This window comes from Procambarus clarkii, chromosome 82, assembly GCF_040958095.1.
Source record: "Procambarus clarkii isolate CNS0578487 chromosome 82, FALCON_Pclarkii_2.0, whole genome shotgun sequence".
NCBI classification, from domain to species: domain Eukaryota; kingdom Metazoa; phylum Arthropoda; class Malacostraca; order Decapoda; family Cambaridae; genus Procambarus; species Procambarus clarkii.
In genome coordinates, this window is record NC_091231.1 from 6,608,884 (window position 1) to 6,631,004 (window position 22,121).

At 39.3% G+C, this 22,121-nt stretch overlaps 1 protein-coding gene across 1 annotated transcript in view; it reads right to left on the minus strand.

The window, feature by feature from the left end:
• The window catches only part of LOC123764351 (B-cell CLL/lymphoma 6 member B protein), a 31,735-nt gene extending 10,197 nt beyond the window's left edge, over nt 1–21,538 (minus strand). Inside the window, exons 1-5 of the mRNA XM_069316037.1 lie at nt 21,247–21,538; nt 15,731–15,892; nt 8,376–8,870; nt 4,432–4,599; nt 958–1,158 (exon numbers count right to left, since the gene is read on the minus strand). Of these exons, the coding sequence (XP_069172138.1) occupies nt 958–1,158; nt 4,432–4,599; nt 8,376–8,870; nt 15,731–15,892; nt 21,247–21,483 (1,263 nt within the window). The 5' untranslated portion in view covers nt 21,484–21,538. The remainder of the gene's footprint in view (nt 1–957; nt 1,159–4,431; nt 4,600–8,375; nt 8,871–15,730; nt 15,893–21,246) is intronic.
• Nucleotides 21,539–22,121: the final 583 nt, after the last annotated feature.

Consider the following 22,121-nt stretch of genomic DNA (forward strand, 5'->3'; position numbering starts at 1 on the left):
GAACTTTAAGAACAAGAGGTCATAGATTTAAACTAATTAAACAAAAATGCAGAAGAAATATAAGAAAATTCACTTTCGCAAACAGAGTGGTAGACGGTTGGAGCAAGTTAAACCTGGAACCTCTTGTTCTTGAAGTTCCAGGTCTCAGGAAATCTTCCCTATCGATTTAATCAATTCCTGTTACTATTTTGTACGTAGTGATCATATCATCTCTTTTTCTTCTGTCTTCTAGTTTTGGCATATTTAATGCCTCTAACCTCTCCTCATAGCTCTTGCCCTTCAGTTCTGGGAGCCACTTAGTAGCATGTCTTTGCACCTTTTCCAGTTTGTTGATGTGCTTCTTAAGATATGGGCACCACACAACCGCTACATATTCTAGCTTTGGCCTAACAAAAGTCGTGAACAATTTCTTTAGTACGTATATTTTTTTTTATATGTGTATGTATATCAATTTCTTATACTGTATGCATATGTATATGTATATGTATGTGTATATATATATATATATATATATATATATATATATATATATATATATATATATATATATATATATATATATATATATATATATATATATATATATATATACATATATACATATATATATATATATATATATATATATATATATATATATATATATATATATATATATATATATATATATATATATAAAATGGTCCAGGACGGGTCGAAACGTCATCGTCCCTTCACTTTCTAGTGTGTGGTCTGGTCAACATACTTCAGCCACGTTATTGTGACTCTTAAACTGCATGTTAAATCATGTAAGATCCCAGCAAGGTTATGACAGGGTTCCCTTCCAGAAACACAATTATATGGTTAATGTAGAATATGATTTCATAGTGTACTGTACTACCTAACGAATGAAAATATAACAAGGAATAAGTATTTTGCTATTAAAACATTATTAGGATAACAAATGTACACACTTACCTGTTGGCTTTGGATAAACCCCCGACCACAGACTTTACATTTGTATGGTCTTTCTCCGGTATGAATCCTGACATGAGTCTTGAGATGGTCCTTCCTCTTAAACTTTCGAGAACAATACTGACATTTGTGGATGCGTGTCTCACTACCGGGTGTACTCAGCCGATCCAGCCGACGCAGAGGGTCACTTATTGGAAACATCCTCTGCAGGGCCAATGAGAAAATGTTTGTGATAACTTCTTTCAATCAATAATAAATAAACTGTTATTGTAACATGACCTGACATGCTACCAACTACACATATGAATATACAGTAAAGTGCTAACATAAGCGTCCACAATATGAACAACAGTCCATCAATTAACTTATAGAATTTTATTAATGTTGCTTGCAAAGCAGGTTTATAATAACAGGCATCTTGGAGCACCTTCTTCAAAATTTATGAAGAATGATAAAGTATCTATTTTATTGAATTTCACTACAGGGAAAAATTAATCAAGTCAAAAATGTTTTGTGACTTGCCAATTTTGAAAATAATTTTGAAATTGTAACATATAGAGATTAATTAAAAGATCTCTCTCCAAGACAGCATGTGTATGGATAAATATAATAACAATGTACCACTTTACACATGTAAAAAAAATAACCGAGATGTTTCTGGGTTAAATTTTTTGAATATTGGAAGGTATTTAATAGGTACAGTACAGTACCTGTAAATAAATACAGCAACACAACCCACACATGTGAAATGAAAGGAAGGTGACTACATTTCAGTCTATCATGGACCTTTATCTCTTTCTCTGTCTACTGCAAGGCTATGCACATTGATATGTACATTCATATATACTCCTACCATCGTCCTTCTATAAGGGAAAATGTTCACATCTCCCTCTTCTAACACATCTATGGCCCTCAGTATCCTGATTCTGAAATTTGTCTTCACGTTATTCTTGCCTTAGCTATCCCCCTAAAATTTATCAGTTGCACCATTGCTCAACTTAATAGAACTTTATTTCATTCTAAACCTGCTTCCAGTATTAGAAATCCTGTGCATTGCCCTCCAATCATATCTGAATTAAAAAAAATATCATAATACACTTTGTCCTTGATATAAAACTTGCTTTGTGAGAAACCAACACATTTCATAGTAAGTAATCTGGCTTTGCTCCTCCTGGTTCCAATGGTGTTGCTTTTTACTCAATTTACTGTTCCTCTTGTCCTCTTTAATACTTTGTTCAAACTGGCCATACTCTTAATGATAGACTTTAAGAATACAAAAGAAGTGCCAAACATAATGATATGAAAAATGCTCTTTTCTGTCAAGTTAGAGGACTCCAATCGTCCTATAGCTAGGTTTTCCAAAATAATTTATGTCTATACTCAACAGATGCCATCTTGTTGAAATATCTCTCATACACAACAAGCCTAACATTAACCTTAGTCCTGGCAACAGCAACAAGTGCTGTTGACTTTTGCCTTTCTCAGTACACAGTTAAATGCTCTAATCTTCTTAGCGAATGTAATCTGAGTTTTCTGCCCCTCTGTGCTCTCCTATCTCTTCTGTCCCTATCTGTCTGTCTCTCTAATTTTGTTCTATCTTTTCCTTTATTAAGTTTTTGCATTTACTTCCCTTACCTTCTTTGCATACTTTTTAGTTTTCCTTCCATCTATTAGGGAACTATTTTTGGCTCGGTTTCTATGCTTTACTGTATCCACTTACACCTCAATTCCTCTCAATCTTCTCTCTTGCCTTATAATGGTTTCATCCCCTCTATTTCTCAGTTTTGACTTTACAGTATAAAGGTCCAGGACAGATTGAAAAGCTGCCACATTCCTTTCATTTCACATGTGTGGGTTGGTTTATTTGTTTTCAGCCATGTTACTGTGATTTATTCTCTGCACGTATCTATCCTTTATACATTCATGAAGCATCTAGTCAATTTAGCTTGCATGAATAATGTAAATGAGTATACGATATCATTCTCTGGTAAATGGCAGTGCTCAGTGTCTCTTTCAAAAGTAATATACGTATTCAAGTAAAAAAAATATTTAAAAATTCAATATCTGTATTGTCTGTTAGTAATTGTATGTTTTTTAGTGTACAATTCATAGCATGTACAGAATTAAGAATAATCATGCAAATGGACTGCATGAAATGTAAGATTAAACATAACCCTTTGTGGACAATTGGCATGCTAGCACAGCACATGAATGGCTAAGTACTGTAATGTAGTGTAACAGGCTGAATGATGTTCACTGTGTCTATTCTCCCCTATTTTGTATGCAGTAATCATATCCCTCTGGTCCTTCTCTACTCTAGTAGAGTGGCTAAACTGAGTTCCCTTAACCTATCCTCATGGCTTAAACCTCTTAATTTAGGCATTAACCTGGCTGAAAACCTCTTATTCTTTCAAGTTTCATATTTTGTTTCATCAAATACAGACTCCATGCCAGTGCTGCATACTGTTCAAATTTGGTTTGATGAAGGCTGTGTAAATTGTCTTAAAAAGTGTCCTTGTTTAGGTTTTAAACACCTTTTGTTTGCCAGCTTCCAATATTGTCAGTTCTTATACTCTTATTAACTGTGCACAATTTATGAATATCTTCATGTATGAATGCATCCCCACTGATAGATAATTTGTGTAACTTAGTTACAGCAATGAGCTTAGGACTAGACACTGGGGCCCCCTGCTCACTACATTTCTCCAGCCTGATCGCTCCTATCTTTTGCGAGGATCAGGTTTTTGACTAAAAATTTTTTAATCTATTCTACCTTCTCTCTGCTGCCATACCTTGGTGACCTTGTCATAGAACATTTATCAAGTTAATCAAGCACGACTTTTCTCCCTAAGCCATATTGCCCTTTTTTACTCTCCAGGTGTTCCACCATTCTTTTCTTGATAATGTTCAGTGACACTAGTCAATAGTTTAGGGTTTCCTGACTGTCTTCTTTCTTAAATATTCTAAATATATTTGTCTGAATTTGTAGAACACAAGTTACAGAGAAAGCTAGCGTACACACACGTGCTACGGGCTGCTCATGCCCATGCCTCCTCTTGTGGTGCCTTAAACTTCATCATCTAACTTGTGTACATATCACCTCAGCCATTAAAAACATTGACAGGATCCATGAAACACATCTCTTAAGTCATATAAAACTGTGAAAATGAGATTTTAAGAGTTTAGTTTTTAACTTCCATCTCAAGTGAAGAAGAACGTAAGAAACAAAGGAAAGTTCTGTCCTAAAATCAGTGATTTAACCATTTATGTCATTTAACATTATATACATAATGAATATATACATAGATATAATCTATCTATATAAAGTATATACTCTTAAAACAAAGAAACAAAAAAAATTCTTAAATCTTAAAGAAAGCACAACAGATATTCTAATAATGTACTGAAAAGTACCTAAGTAAGTAGTGAGGTAACATCCTTATTCATCTTATTATTAGGCAAGATTTATATATATACCCCATATGGTTGAGAGCTAGTTGCTGTATGGTCATGTTGCAGGAAACTACTAAAGATGGCCGGAGGAAGGTAAGGGTGTCGGGGAGGGTCACTCAGGGAGAGTGGTGATACGCCACCAACCTCCAATGGGCCCTCCCAGCTATTTCCACCCAAGTCTTGTTTTACACGCTGAAATAAAATATTTGATATGAAAAATAGGGGCTGTACATCACAACAGTAAACAATTATTTAAATTATAATCAAGGTCACATAATACGACTATTGCATTAATATTTTATATATCAGACACTGTATAATTAATTGTATCTGTAGTTTATGAACTGCCATATATACAGTATACAGTTCTGGGATTGATGCCACAGTGGTATCAAAACACAGTGCAACTTTCAAGTACTGTACAGAGGAAATGTTGGCCTCATAGCCACCACTTGATACACAACCAGTCACCCCTAACAGCTCTTACTTACATTTCATTGTTAAATTAACACTTAATCCAACTTTATTTCATATTTACTACACATAACTTTCTCCACTTCTGTATTTGGATAGTTAACCCAAATCTCCATAAAAAAATGAAGGTGAGAATTTAGAGAAAGTTGGTAGACTTTGATCATGTACCTGTTGTCAACATACCACTTACAATGGCTTGAGCAGCTTTACTTGACCTAGACAAGCTCTTAAAAGTGGTCGAATATCACAACATTTCCAAAGCAACAGTAAACCCTAACCATTCCAGATATCCCTGGTTTTGAATTTGGGAAATTTCAATTGCAGAAATCTAAAGTATTTATCATTTTACTGTAAGTTCTAAAAAAGACAATACTTAGGGGGGCAGAAATTTTTTTACATTTAGTTCAAGAATCAAATACAGTGAATTAGCCAGTGTCTGCTGTACAAGCAAAACAAAATACTGTATAATAAACTAGTTTATTGACGTCACAAGCTAAGATAATTATAAACTTCACATAACAATAATTCGGTTCCAACTGCAAGGTCAGGAAGCTATGCCTAAGTTTCAGTACAAGTCCTGTAGGATATGGTTACAGATTTATTTACTACACGTCTTATTCTCAGTCCATTTCAGGAGTCTGCTTGGTCAATCTCCCACTTGCTTTTCACCCCCCCCCCCCTCTCTCAACCCATCTGGTTCCCAATAATGAGGTGCAACCATTGAATAAGGTTGATGTCTGGCTTGACTAGTGTGGGAGCTTGTGATTAAGCCTCTTGGACCCCTACTTATTGGTACAGATTCTGATTCTCAGGTTCTTTGATAAGAGTGCAGTTACTCCTCCTGCAATTTCTCAACTATTTTTTTGAGTATACTGTACTGTATAAGGGGGCCACAAATTCAACTGAAGTTGTGTAGGGGCTGCTTGTGATTTTTTTGTGGTAAGCCCAGGTGATGGTGTAGTGGGGGATGTATTCTGGCATTTTCCCAGGCATGGGCTTATTATTGCTGGGCATGGAGGGTGATATCCAAGGGCTTAGCCTAGACACTGTGCCCTTCTTCACCCATAAAGTCTGTCAGCCATAGGGGAAGCCATCTTCCTCATTCCTCCTGTTGTGACATCCAGAAGACTCTGGAGAAGGAGTTGGTTTGCCTCATTCTCTTCATGAGAATGGCCCTATCCCTTCTCTACGGTGAATAAGGGCTACACTGAAATTAAAATGATCCTCAACTTCTTGGGGATCAATGCCTGCATTCTCTGCCTTACTTTACTGTTGGAACATGCAGTCCATTGACTCTTCACATCAGTGATCAAGGACTTTCTGAGACTGTGTTGGTAACTCTAGCTAACACTTTTTTGGTCTCCTTCCTTCAGGTCTAATCTGCCTTCAAGGATTTTTGCCAGGCTCATTAAAATGTTGCTTTACCAGCTTCGTCACCTAAACATACAAGTCTTGGCCTACCTCAATGACTTGCTCATTTGGGAACCCAATGCCAAGAGTTTTATGTTGGTCAATGAGATAGTGTATTAGCATTGCTGCAAAAATCTACCAGAAGGTTTCTGGTGTTCACTTATGATTCTGACGAAGATTTGAAAGATTTTTTAGTATGTAAATTTATGAATGACCTCTGTTGGTCATTCATAGCTGGACTAATTTATTCTCCAGTGTTTCTTAGCAGTTATTATAATCTTTCAGTGGGCAGTTGATAAGTACAGGAGTTGCTAGTATGTGCTTCCAATGCCCTTCCTGATTGCTTATGTCCCTGTACTATGGGATCTTACTTTAGGGAGAAGCCAAATGATCTCTTCAGAAAGATGCTTTCTGAAGAGATCCCTCAAAACCTTATTCTGATCATGATTTATCAAATGCCATAAACACCATTATCATGAGAAGTCCCTAATTTTCAATACCACAAAAGATAAATTTACATTTAAACGAGTTCTGAACATTTCTATGTTAGATATGGAAATATAGGGTCCTGTAGCGCAGTAGTCTATGTTGTTAGCTCACAATCGAGGAGCCCGGATTTACGTACCTGATGCCCTGTTCACCTAGCAGTAAATAGTTACCTGGAAGTTAGGCAACTGTTGTGGGATGTATCCAGGAAAAGATCATCAGCAGTTGACATAGGAGTACCTCGATAAACCTAACAGGCTTCCTGCCCACAACAATTGGAAATGAAACCAATTTTCCTAACAGGTTTTCTAAAATGCCATATATTTGGGGCAAACAAAGTTGATGTAGCAATAATTCAGAGTTGATTCAATGTTGATTTAATAATATTGCTGGAGTGTGGTTGCCCTGCTAGGATCCATTCACTTATATTGGGATTGTTTGTAATCAACCTGTAATTAAAACCATTCATTCATATCTCATGGTTCATCTCTTACTCCACTATTTTTAACTTTCTTAATTGTTTCATTTAGTCTCATATCAATTCCAGAGAATTAAAAGTCCTCAAACTAAGCCACCAGTACCTTAAATATACATCATATATTTTTGATAGTATCCCATGTCAGCACAATAAAATTACAATAATGTGAGCAAATATTGAAGCATGTGCCAAAGGCATTCAGGGATTCATGTGCCCGAGGCATTCAGGGATTCATGTGCCCGAGGCATTCAAGGATGCTTGTGCCTGAGGCATTCAGGGATGCATGTGCCTGAGGCATTCAGGAAAGCATGTGCCTGAGGCATTCAGGTATGCATGTGCCTGAGGCATTCAGGGATGCTTGTGCCTGAGGCATTCAGGGATGCTTGTGCCTGAGGCATTCAGGAATGCTTGTGCCTGAGGCATTCAGGGATGCTTGTGCCTGAGGCATTCAGGGATGCTTGTGCCTGAGGCATTCAGGGATGCTTGTGCCTGAGGCATTCAGGGATGCTTGTGCCTGAGGCATTCAGGGATGCTTGTGCCTGAGGCATTCAGGGATGCTTTTGCCTGAGGCATTCAGGGATTCCCACCGTATGGCATCAATATTTTCTCATCTCATGATTGTTCCTCAACTCCCTAATTTTACTTCAAAATAGTGATTTCCACAAAAGTACCTAGTCAATGTTTTCCTACCAATTTTCAATATACAGTATATTAATACAGTATTAATAATCACTTTGTTTGCTTTTTATTATACTGTACTGGCATATTTTCTTTATTTCAGTGTGTTTTCTGTGCATTTACTAATCCCATATGATACATCATTAACTATTTTTTTCCTTTTTCACAATGATTTTGCAATGCTTACTACACCAACATACCTAAATTTTTATGTCACATATACTGTATATTCTTTCTCACTCCTAAATTCACTGTTTATTTTAATTTTTAAATAGCTTCATACATTACTTCAAAATAAAGATTTTAGATACACAGTACTGTAAATATTAATATAAAGAAAGCCAAAACATATAATGAAGGTTACAATATGTAAAGCCTAGTGTCGCATAAAACTTTTTTGTAAAACAAACCAGTAAATAAGAGGAAAGAACTCATTTCTTACCAGCTGTGTTGAGTAAGGTGATCTTGGCAAAGCACTGGTTTGGCATTTTGTGATTTCATCTCTGCTCGCGTCCGACTCATTGACAGCCAAGAGAGAAGACCCTGATGCTGGGAGATCATATGGGCGGTGGGGTAACAAAGGGTAAGGATGATATTCTGGGGGCATGTGGGGGTGTTGGGGGCCTGGTGGGGGTCTAACTGCAACAGCAGCTGCTGCTGCTGCAGCTGCTGCTGCCACTGATGGATGCCTTGGTTGATGAGGATCAGCTCCAGTGGGATGGGAGAGTACAGGATGACCGGAACTTCCTAAACTGGACAATGCGGGGTTGACCAGAGGTGGAGGGTTTGGGGAATGGGGCTCACTGATGGGGGTGGCACATTTGGTGGGAGGGCCAGTACTGGGGGAGGGGGAGGATGAGGGACAGTGGCCTCCCCGATCCCCAGTAGGGGAAGATGGCCGGGAGGATGATGGCTCCATGTCAGCCAGCCCCCGAACCTGAAATAAAATATATTACTGAACCACCAACCTGCTGCAAACCTGAACAAAACAAAATTTATTGTCAACTAATAAAATAGGTAATACAATTTTACTTGTAAATCACTCCCATATAAATTATAATTATATGCAGCACAACCTATATCATTAACATCCGTAAGCAGCATAACCTTCACACGTACTGCACCTTAATATAGCACTGAAACCAGATATGACATATCTAGGAATGCAAACTTTAATTAATTTCATCAGTACCTAATCTAAAGCCTTACATTTTATCCAATGCAGTATGTTATTCTTATCTTTCTAGCTATTCTTATTGGAGCTTTCTAGTGTGAACACAGATGTAAAGTATTTATTCAGTGTTGGCTGCTTTATTATAATCTATTATAACTTGGGTGGTCTCATTTTTAAGGGTTCTACCAAGTCTTTTGTCTTGGTTTTACCATTTTTTTGTATTTTTTTTTGCACAGGTAGGTACAGGAACAGAGGACTGCTCAATCCTATTAGCAGGCTGAGAGATTTCCCTTCTCATAACTCATGGTAAGCCTTACCCACTCGTTTCCCTAGAATAGGACCTGTCAGTCATTTAAAAACCAGGTACCCAATCACTGCAAGGTGAACAGAAGTGTACAGTTAAGGATTGGCGCCTAGTCAATCCTTTCCTAGCTGATGTAATATGCCTCAGGATATGAACCTAGGCCAAATCCCTTGCGAAGCACTTTTTTTGACTGATCTGATTTTCATGGTAGCTTGATTTTAATGCCCTTCTGTGTATCTACTAATCTACAGTACTTTATGTAGATAGGAAAATCTGAAGATACACAATATAAGGAATAAAAAGAAATTTAGGTGAAGAAACTTGTTCACATATTTCCGAGAAAATATTGATAACTACTGAAATAGCAAGTAAAGTATTTGGAACTGAAGAGACATCCAGTGTAATTGATCAAATTCTTTTACATCTGAGTACAGTACAGTACTGAACTGACTTTTAACATACTACCTGCAGTATGTAATATTAATAAATGTAATAAGTCAATGAAAGATGACAATAATTGTCCACAGAGACTAGAGAAGCTGCAGAAGAGTAACATCACTGATAAAGTGTAAAGATTTTTCAACTAATTTTGTAATGAAAGACTAAATATTTTCCTGGTGCTTCCCTGAGTTAAGTTCCCTGATTATCTAGTCTAGTCTGAAAAAACCTATTCTATTCAAACAATCAGGCCCAGTCTGTAACCACACTTGCATATGTAACCTAATTTAAGGTACAGTATTTTCAGTACAAAAATTACAAAATAAATATTTATTAAACAAAATTAAAATTTATAATTTGAATCAGATGGCAATGAATGAGGTTGTGCTACACAGAGAACAGTGCTTCTCAAAAGAAACGACAAACACTGTGTGATCAAAATATATGAATGAAAAATAAATGTGGGGCCTATGTTGCAGCAGAAGAAACATGCAGCCACCCATCGTTGTAGAAACTGTAAATCAATTACAAATAATAACAAACATTCTGAATTATTAACTAGTGGGAAATTTGATTGAATTATTCTTCCTCGCATGTATGTCATGGTCCTGGCTCAGTGGACAAGGTGCGTGTTAAGGTGCATGTTAGTTACTAAACAGATCAAGCACTGTTGGTGCTTTACTTGTTTAATAACTTAAATTCAGCCAGTAACTGAATTTGTAACTGTGCAAACAGCCTCAATCTTGGCTGGGTAAACCCGGACACTGCTATTGTGCTGTCTATCACCGACACTGGTACAACATACAACATATACAATAGCATAATTTTGTTTTTTGGTTACATCACATTAGCTCCATTAAAATAACTAAAGAAAAAAGAATATGGTTCTTTAACATTCTAATTACTGGCTCATTAAATTTACACTATGAGTGTGTTCTATGGGGTGGGGATGGGAGAGGGGGGGAAGACAGGAGGTATCAGTCTGACAAATACCACATAACTAAAATATAAAATATTTATGATATCACAGTCCCAATGAAGACAGTAATCACAAAATATTAATCATAGAACAAGAAAACTAAATTATAAAAAAAAAAAGTTTAAATAAATCTCCTCCAGCTTTGTCATGCTCCTGCAAGTGTAAGTCTCATCTATAATTATTATAAATATTGCAGACGGTCTTAATAATTATCAGATACATCAATGACAACATTAAAAATGGAAAGTCAGCACCTTTTCCGAGAGGGACCCTCAGTACAGTAGCTCCCTGAGCTTAGTTCTAGCACAACCAAGCATTAGACCAATGCACTAGGCTTCTGACAGCCATCTGTCGCCTACTGGAAGTCGTGACCAAAATCTGGCTCACTATAAGGCGAAACTAGGAAAAACTACACCATAAAGCATAGGCTAAACAAAACAATTGACTGCTTGGAGGATATTAAGCATCCTAAGTAAACAAGGCAAATGATCATTGCCACTGGGTAAATATTATAGATCAGGGGTGAGGGGAATCTTGCATCATATATGAAAACCATACTGTATTTTACTGAGCGAAGATTTCATAAGACCACACAATATAGTATAATAATATTATTATTGTTATTATTATTATTATTATTATTATTATTATAATAACAATATTTTATTCATAATACTGTACTGTAAATGCATACAACATCCATATGAAGAGGTAAATTGTAGGTACAGGAGATGCACATGAAATATAGTCACAACAATGCAAAGGGTTTTGGGCAGAACTTGCAATAATTCAGAGAAAATTATTAATAGGTATAATGGGGTAAACACTTAAAACTAAATGATAAGTAAGTAACATATAAGGTCCCCGTAGTAAAGTTGGGTTCATTCTCGACTCACAATCAGGAATTCTGGGCTTGAATCCCAGATGGGACAGAATTGATTGGGAACATTTCCTATCACCTTATGCCCCTGTTCACCTAGCAGTAAGTAACTACCTGGGAGTTAGGCAACTGTTGTGTGGTTGCATTCTGGGGGAGGGTCAGTAGTTCGACCTTAGGGAGAACCTCAAAATAAGCCTAACATGTATATACAACGTGAATTATGTACAGTGGCTGCCTGTCCCATGACAAAATGAATTATTATTATGTGTAAGATGATCAATAATAATAACAATAATAATAATAATAATAATAACAATAAAATAATAATAATAATAATAATAATAATAATAATACAGTACCGTAATAGCAAATGAATATAGGGGTGAATTTGGGAAAGCAACTAGAATACAACATGACATGTCACAAGCAAACTTACAGATCACAGATCTAGTTTTATTTATTTAAATTGCTTTCAAAGGCCACACTGAGTGTCGTAAAAGGCCGCAAGTTCCCCCACCCCTTGTCCTAAATCATTGCCACTGGATAAATGCCCTAGTCATTACCACAGGGTCAATGTTCTAGTCATTACCACAGGGTCAATGTTCTAGTCATTACCACAGGGACAATGTTCTAGTCATTACCACAGGGTCAATGTTCTAGTCATTACCACAGGGTCAATGTCCTAGTCATTACCAGGGTAAATCCCAAGGTCCTTATCATGAGGTAAATACCTTATCTGGAGCATACCATAGATCATTGTTATGGGTAAATACAATAGATCATTGTTTGTCAACATTAGCTAATTACTCATTTATCCATCAGTTGACCTGCTGTTTGTAAATGGAAACCACTTTCCACGCAACTCACAGTTGTTTGTGATCATGCTTTCGGGTCTTTCGGGGGCCCTTCCTCTGGATACAGCAGTGCGATGTTTGCTTCTCTTGTCCTGCTATGTGTAATGGGATTTGGAGCTATCATATCCAGCAGCCCCGGTTGCCTTTGGAGTGGGGGGGTGGTGGACCACAGGGCTTGCACCCACTCCATTCTTATGCAGTGTTGGTAGCCTTATTTGGGCAGTTCCAGTTGGAGTCACAAACTTCTTTGTGGCTCTTCTTATTTGCTGGCTTCATGTTTTTGTTTCTCTCCAGAACTCTGCTTGGTCACTCTCCCTCTTGTTTGTTAACCCATTATCTCCTCTCCAAGGTGGTGAGGGTTTTGTGGGTTTGTAGTGGAAAGTGTGTCTATTCATCTGCTTTGGCTAAGGTCAGTAAGTTCAGTCTTGACTTTGGGCTGGTCTGGTGCCCATATTTCTCAGATTTCTAGATGAGGTAGAGTTCTAGCACATCTGTCACCCAGGTGCATGCTGGTCTACCTGCGTGCCCTACATTACACCCATGTAGACCTTTTTAGTTTTCACCCAGGTCTTAAGAGTCACCACCCTGGACTGCCTAAGTGTTTTGAGAGATTTATCAGGACTTTAAGTTGAATTTGCTTATTTCCCCATAGGTGTTTTGAGAGTCTGTGCTGCTGTCTACTCCTCTGTTCATGACTTGTTGTTGGTCAACAGTGTGCCTATGGTAACTCCAACCATGCAGAAAATATCTTGCTTTTTTCATGATGCAGTGAGCTTCTCTAGAACTTTGCTGTCTTCTGGACAAGTTGATGTCCTCTCAATATTTTTGGATGTCTTCCAGTCTTGTCATACTTCTGTGCACTTGGCATTTGATCTGTGGCTTCCATTCTTTACACTACAATTTTCTTTCCTGCTAATCTTTTCCCCATGGGTCAACTCAGGCACAGTTGTGAGTAAGCTTAATTAAGTAAGCTAGTGAGGGGGTCCCTTCCAGAAATCAAGGGTTGAATGTAATGAAACATCCTTTTCTGGTAGGTTTCTAGTAGTTCTCAGTCCATGCTTTTTTCCCTTCTTCCTTATGGCATGAACAGGTCCAGAATAAAGGATCAGGCTGGCGGCAATCCCAGATGCAACCATAAAATTAAGCAGCCATCTAGCAACAGTTGGGTACATCGCGGTTAAGGTATTTAGTCAATGGCAATAATCGTTTGCCTTGTTTACCCAGGGGTGCCTAATTTACTTCACGCAGTTGCTTATTTTGTGGTTGGATTTTCCTAGTTTTGAGGAAACCCTTGCAGAGTGAGCCTGATTCTGATCCTGGCTTCCAGTAGGCAACAGATGGATCTCAGAGGGTCTGGTGTGTTGGACTAATGTTTGGTAGTACCAAAGTTTCACTTAGGAGCTACTGGGGACCCATTGCAGAATAGCATTGTATTATATTCAAAGCTTGATTTTTCCTAAAATTTGCTACTTCGTAATTGTGGAAGAAGTGGAAAATCACTTTCACAGTACAGCACAGTACTGCATACAGGCACCGAATGATAAAATACAGCAAAATACAGTATATAATATTTTAGGAACTGGTGTAAACATATTGAATGTTAACAAATGTTAGCATAAAGAATCTGCTTTTGTCTGCACTAAATGTGAAGTTGCTGAATCGAAAGTAAGATTCAAACTATGCCGTATTAAAAAAAACTGAGGCAACTTATGGGTAAGTAAACTAAACCCCAACAGAATAGAGGCATCAGTGTTTGTGAAACTATAGAAAAAGAGTGATATTATGCCATAATAATCAAATAAAACATATTTATATTATCCATATAATCTGTTAAATAAAAAAAAAAGAGCACAAACATAAGTATGTCATGCATTCTAGGTGATTCCTCATTAACTTGTGCATCAATAAGGTCAAGAAAGTGTGTCAAATTTAAAATTATACTGCAAACACCGGCACAACGTCCACCAATGAAGAATATTCGGATTAAATAATAGGAAGACAAGACACCGCTACTGACATGGATGCAAGTGAGCAAGACATACATTCTTCCACCGCTTAATATGCTTAAAAAAATTAACTGTGTTATTATGAACAGGAATCATGACTTCCTTCATCTGTCATAAAGGTATGAAAGTGGCATCAATCTCATAACAAAATACAGGCAGAAAAGATAGAAAGTTAAAATGGTATTATGGAAAAATATACATTTTGAAATACAGGAGGTGAGTACAGTATATGTAAATATAATTTGTCCTTAAAAATAAGTTGACTTTATTAAATATGTATATGTGAAAGAAAAATTATCAATATACTGTAATTTTAGTAGCATAGGCCTAAACAATCTCAGCTGATGATTTGCAGGAGTTCCTTGATACTGTACAAACTTATACAGTATTTATTTAAAATATGGCAAACATTTAGGAAACGAACAAACTAATAGTTTATCTCTTAATGTATATTTAAGATAAATAATGTAGTACTGTATAAATCCCGTATTTGCATTACTATCTATGAATGATGGCGTGGCGTGGCGAGGAGAGGAGGAGGAGGGTGTGGCGAGGAGAGGAGGTGGTGGAGGGTGTGGCGAAGAGAGGAGGAGGAGGAGGGTGTGGCAAAGAGAGGAGGTGGAGGGCATAGCGAGGAGAGGAGGAGTGTGTGGCTAGGAGAGGAGGAGGGTGTGGCGAGGAGAGGAGGAGGGTGTGGCAAAGAGAGGAGGAGGTGGAGGGTGTGGCGAGGAGAGGAGGAGGTGGAGGGTGTGGCAAAGAGAGGAGGAGGTGGAGGGTGTGGCGAGGAGAGGAGGAGGTGGAGGGTGTGGCGAGGAGAGGAGGAGGAGGAGGGTGTGGCGAGGAGAGGAGGAGGAGGATGGTGTGGCGAGGAGAGGAGGAGGAGGAGGGTGTGGCAAAGAGAGGAGGTGGAGGGTGTGGCGAAGGGAGGAGGAGGAGGAGGGCGTGGCGAGGAGGTGAGGTGGGCGTGGCGAGGAGAGGAGGAGGAGGTGGGCGAGGAGAGGAGGAGGTGGGCGTGGCGAGGAGAGGAGGTGGGCGTGGCGAGGAGGAGAAGAGGAGGAGGTGGGCGTGGCGAGGAGAAGAGGAGGAGGTGGGCGTGGCGAGGAGAGGAGGTGGGCGTGGCGAGGAGGAGAAGAGGAGGAGGTGGGCGTGGCAATAAGCCTACCTGGAGAGAGTTGGCCACCCGCAGGATGCGATGTATCTGGTCATGGCTGACGGAGACCTCCCCTCGGTACATGTACGTCAGTAGGGCCTCGCACTCGTCGCCGCTCACATCCTTCAGGAAGATGATGGGGTGCTGGTGGGCTGCGTGCCGGGAGAACAGGCCCTGGGGAGGGGCAGGAAAGGTTCACACTGCTAAATGATAAATCCGAGCGTTGTTGATCGTGTTACTGAAATTAACTGTCAAATTGGTATAAAAATGCTAAGGCTAACTCATCGTAATCCTTGCACAGAAGCCCTCCAGAATTTCTTTATTGAAGATCAGCATTGTTCCAAATGGATAACAAAAACTGGAACTCAACTCAGAATGTATCAGGTTCATGATTTGTACCAAGAGAAACAACAACGGCACTTTCCTGCACCGTGGGAGGTTACACCCTTTCCAGTTTTAATCCCTCCCTTTCCACCCAAGAAGCAAATTAGAGATCAGGCCAAGCTTCGTCTTGAGGCAAAGCTCAACGCCTTAAGCCATATTGATGCTCTGTCCACAGAGCATTCTCTCTCTCAAATCATATACACTGATGGTTCCCTACACCGCACCACGGGTGCAGCTGGAAGTGCAGTTGTTCTGACAATGGGCAATGGCTTGTACTTTGAGTAGGGAGTCCGTATAAACAACTGGGCCTCTACCCTTCAGACCGAACTATTTGCCTTGCTCCTTGCACTGAAATGTGTACAAGTCTCCAAACTTGATATATTAATTGTAAGTTATTATTATCCTTAAATGCTCTCAACTCTTTAAGACATAACTGTAACATGCTCGTGTCCGAAGCTAGACACAAATACAACAAAATTATTAAGGATGGTAACAGAGTCCATTTCATGTGGTCTCCATCTCATGTTGGCCTCCGAATGCATGATAGAGCTGATAAGTTAGCCAAAGAATCTGCCTTTAAAGGAGCCGTTGAGTGTAACCTTGGATTGTCAATGAGCAATCTGAGAGCAGCAGTACACCGAGAACTTCAACAAGATCTTGTAGATCTGAGGCAAAGTGAAATTGACACCTGTAATTCCATCTATCATCATACTATCATGCAAGAGGAGCCACACATCTATGGATCATCCAATAAAATCAGCAGACTTCTAGATGTTACTACTGCTCGGCTTAGACTCGGTTACAAGTATCTCTGGGAATTCTCATTATCTGCTGATGTAGAGCTGACCAAATGTAAACTGTGTCAACAAAATTATTCGCACACCCTCCGTCACTATGTGATAGAGTGCGAAAATATACGTGAATTTAGAGACAATTCTACAACCAATGTTCCAGCGATGTGTAAATATTTCATTCAAAATGATCTGCTATCAGAAATTTTAGCCAAATATCCCCAGTTTGCTAACTGTAGGTAGTAACTAAGTGATTGTACCTATCCACCGCTGCCCACTGGATGGGGGGCGGTGTGCAGGACAAACATATAAATTGTGACACTAACTCTCCACATATGTCAGTTGCTTAATTTAGAACCTGTACTTGAGGTCGATCTCAAACCCATTGTTGATGTGACGACTTATATTGAATTTTGTAACTAGCTCATCAAGATTGTAAGTTGCTTAGCTAAATGAATTGTGGGGTTCAGTCCCTGAGCCAATTATGTGCCTCTGTAACCACTACCGCCCACGGGATGGGTATGGGGTGCACAATAAATGAACTAAACTAACTAAATCCAGTAAAATTGTATTTGCCTTGTCCATTCAAGAGTATGGTAATGAGGCTAATATTGCAGGGTCATTGCAAGGGGTGCGTTGTGAATTTATGCTGACACTAGCTAGCCCATGAACACATAATAATATTTTCTTATTTAGTATACAGTATATATATATCTTGGTGGATAACCTAGTTATAGATCAATTTTTGTAATGCTCGGAATATTAGTGATTTTTATTTTTTATTTTTTTTTTGTTATTTAATATTTTTATATTTTTTTTTATTTCTTTTCTTTAAGGTTAATATCTGAACTTGGGACAGAGGAGATATTTTGAAGCTCGTGTAAACTGACCATTTAGTACACACGAAAAGACGATTGATACAATTTTATATACAATACAAGTATCCAATGACCTCGCGGCAATTAATGGCTTTATAACATATACAAATATTGAACTTGAAGTAACCAATGTCATTTAATTATCTGTATTTTTATAAATAAAATATTATTATACTGTATATGTAACGAAGATGAGGGCAGAGAGAATGAAGGAGAATTATCATACCTTATCAATGATTAAATAAATAGCCTAATTACAATTAACAACACTGCAACAACGACAACAAAAACAGCGTATTCGACATTTTGACCACAAAACGTGACCAATGACATTGCTGTCATGCCATCAATATCAACCACTTTTACGGTAATACTCTCCACGTGGGTCTCATGTTGGTCATTGGTGGTTAATTCGCACCTCAAGGGGGAATGTTGTTTCAGATTTAGCTACTCAGAACGAAGTGTCCATGTAGCCCAGACCACACACTAGAAGGTGAAGGGACGACGACGTTTCGGTCCGTCCTGGACCATTCTCAAGTCGATTCTGTCCATGTAGCACGGGCTATGGTGAGCCCGTAATCAAGGGGGGGGGGGGAATGTTGTTGTTTTAGATTTAGCTACTTAGAACGAAGTGTCCATGTAGCACGGGCTATGGTGAGCCCGCATCCGTAAGGGGGGATGCTGGGGGGGGGGGAGTTTATATAGCGTTGTGACCACAAGGTCATTGGTCACGTTGGGTGGTTACAACCGCAAATACAGCATTTGCTTACAATCAACTGCTGACCCCGGCGTGTCCCGGGGCTCCTGTTTGCCTCCCGTTAAGAAGCATATTTGATATAATATATGAGGTTACGGAACGATCATGTCAAGAACGGCATTTATAAATTGCGTTATAGAAAGTAAATATATTAAATCAAGTTTTGTTATGAATTGTTTATGTGTTAGCAAAGAGAAATATATGGCCTACTGTTATGAATATACAATTTATATCTGTCAACTGGTGATCCACTTTAAACTATTTTATATTTCTTTGCTAAATGTTCGGGTTAACGGCAGTCAACGCCTTGGCTTGACCACGACCTTGGCTTATGACATAAGTTTACGAGAGGTTACTGTCTGGCCGCGGCCACATGACCCCTAACTGGTCATGCAAACACCGGCAACACGCGGTCCCATCGCTTGGTCGCAACCAAAGTCGTTGGGTCAAGTTCGGTCTCTAATGGTCTCGCACCCTAGGTTTCCAGAGAAGTGGCTAAACAGGGTGGCTGGTGGGAACAAGGCAATCCGTCCTCTCGCATATCTTGAGATGATTTCGGGGCTTTAGTGTCCCCGCAGCCCGGTCCTCGACCAGGCCTCCACCCCCAGGAAGCAGCCCGTGACAGCTGACTAACACCCAGGTACCTATTTTACTGCTAGGTAACAGGGGCATAGGGTGAAAGAAACTCTGCCCATTTGTTTCTCGCCGGCGTCCGGGATCTAACCCGGGTCCACAGGATCACAAGTCCAGTGTTCTGTCCGCTCGGCCGACCGGCTCCCTGGCGACATCACGACAATTTTGTTAGCAACTGTGATTTTTAGTATATCAGTTTTTGGTCTTACGGGATTTATATTACTGTATTATTCGATTACTATTTGATAAGAAGGATGAAATACGGCATTACGTGACAGGCGGTATTTTCTTCATTATTTACACGTTTACCAGTGTCTGTGAATCATCGCAAATTCTCTTGGGCACGTTTCTACTTTTACACCTTTTTTTTACACCTTGGCCAGTCTTGTCTGGTCAAAGTTTAAAGGGAATTTTAATAAAACAGACCCGATAAACTAATTAATTTAACTGAAAATGTTTTGGCCCACCCGTCACTGTCATTCTATCTATCATATAGAATGTCTTTGTCCGTCCAACGTAGGGTTTCCGACGCTTGTGACTAGTCCCATTAAACTGTAGGGTGACTGGTGGGTGTGGGGTAGGGGATTATCATCTGGGTCGAGGTCGGCCCCATTGTAGAAATCATTCTAGAAATATGCTCGACAATGCTACATAATGCTTGTCAGATCACTAGTTGATTATCATGCTTGCACCTAATTAACTTCCCCACCTCAGTTTTGAATAAATTAGAAGTAAAACAGAAAGAAGCCATGAGGGTGATTCTTGGTGCCCCAAGATGCACAAGAATCATCAACATGTGAGAACTGAAGCTTCCAACCATACTAGAGAATCATGCAAGTCAACACCACCTTTTGCCTTAACGTCACGAGAGACTCTACATCTCCTACATTGCTCAGAGACAAATTATTCAGTGCCGTTAATATCTAATTGTTAAATGGTGCCAACACACCAACTCTTTCCTTGTATGATAAAAGGCTGATTAAAAATGCCTATAATCTCATCAAACTGAACATTCATTTTAAGTGCAATCTAACTATCACTGATATTCCACTTTATCTGTACCCTACCGTGCAAGCATCATACACACTTATCACCATGAAGGGTAATGAGAATCTTGCTCTTCTCAAAGCTGTCACACTTGAAACAATTGCATATTCCATCAAATATTTAAGATCCCACAAGCTCTTTGTCAATAACGACGGCTCAGTCAATCGGACTGCAGCAGTATGTAGATTTTATAGAAATAATACTTGCTCATAGACCATAGTGTCAGGTTAAACAAGAGGCTGATCTCTACACAAGCGGAACTAGCTGCACTACAACTAGCTATCAGAATTAGTGTGGAACAAGCTAGCCAAATTAGTGTAGAACAAAGAAGAAGATGAATTAGACCTAGGAATCCTCCATCTCTATTTTTAATACTGTATCGTTCCAAACACTCAGGTATGATAGAAGATAAATTATTTACTCCAAAGGGTCTGAAAGCACTAGCATAAAAAGCTATGATTTGTTCAGATCTGAAACCTATATCTATGGACAGCACAAAACGTCCACCAGACTGTGCGACACAGTGGTTGCCAGGATCAGGTTAGGTTACCGTTACCTGTGGCAGGTGGCTACAGGTGACAGATCTCCCAATCCTGAACACTCCAGTTGCAAACTCTGTGAGTAGGAACTGTGTCATGATCTTGCACACTACATCACTGAATGTCCAGTTATTAGGCCCTTCGGACCCTTTCAGACCTACAAAACCTGGAGCTTTGCAATCACATTATTAGTCCTCGTGTTCTTGAGGATAGCCTCATAAGGCACCCAAAATGTGGCAGTACAGCCTACTGATCACATGTCCCTGTATTACTAACCATACTGTGTGAAGGGGATTTTAATCACGCAGCTAATTCTTGGGACACTATACTCCCCTTCATATAGCCTAGGCCAGCCGCACAAATGCAGATGTACCTAAATATGTCAATAACAAAAAAAAAAAAATCAGATTCTGACATGCAAAAATGCAACCTTTTTTCGGGTGGACCCGGGCACCGCCGGTTAGTAATAACATAAAGAAGTGACTTTTGATGAAGTTACCTGGAAGTATTGTGAGCATGCTGAGAGTACGAGCTTGTGGGCCTGGTAGGTCCGCTGGTCCTCACAGGCGAGGGTGACATCCACCAGCGCGGCGTCCCTGTAGAGCGAGCCCACCTCCGCCACCACAGTGGACTGATGGTGCGTCCACCGGAGCTCATACCGCCTCACATCCATCTTATTTCTCTCATCTGCCGACAAAAGAAAACCGGTATGAGGCAACACTATTCCACAATACATTATTCACTGGGGGGAAAAAATAACTACTTTAATCACAATACACCATTTTCTTCCATTCTATACCCACGAGGTCATTGATGGCCGTTGTCTATGAGTACTCGAGGTTATCTTGAGATGATTTCGGGGCTTTAGTGTCCCCGCGGCCCGGTCCTCCACCAGGCCTCCTCCACCCCCAGGTAGCAGCCCGTGACAGCTGACTAACACCCAGGTACCTATTTTACTGCTAGGTAACAGGAGCATAGGGTGAAAGAAACTCTGCCCATTGTTTCTCGAACCCGGGACCACAGGATCACAAGTCCAGTGTGCTCCAGTCCAGTCCAGTCCGACCGGCTCCACTACTTTGACTATCGTGAAATTTAACAGCTGTTAAAGTCGTCATCTAAATAATCAGTAAACATTGGTAACTTGAAGCTCCTTGTGACCTATAAACCAGTTATTTATGACCGACATTTTGACTCGTTGTTTGTCAAAGTTTTGGTCAATTGTTATAATTATTTACACCCAACTTTCAGTCAGTTGTTAAATATTCCCGAAATCAACTAATGGATGATCAGTTGACATTAATTAATGGTCGACAACACAATTATGAAAAGTTACTTGGGAACTCTAATAAAAAAAATTGGCAATGTCAATTAGTA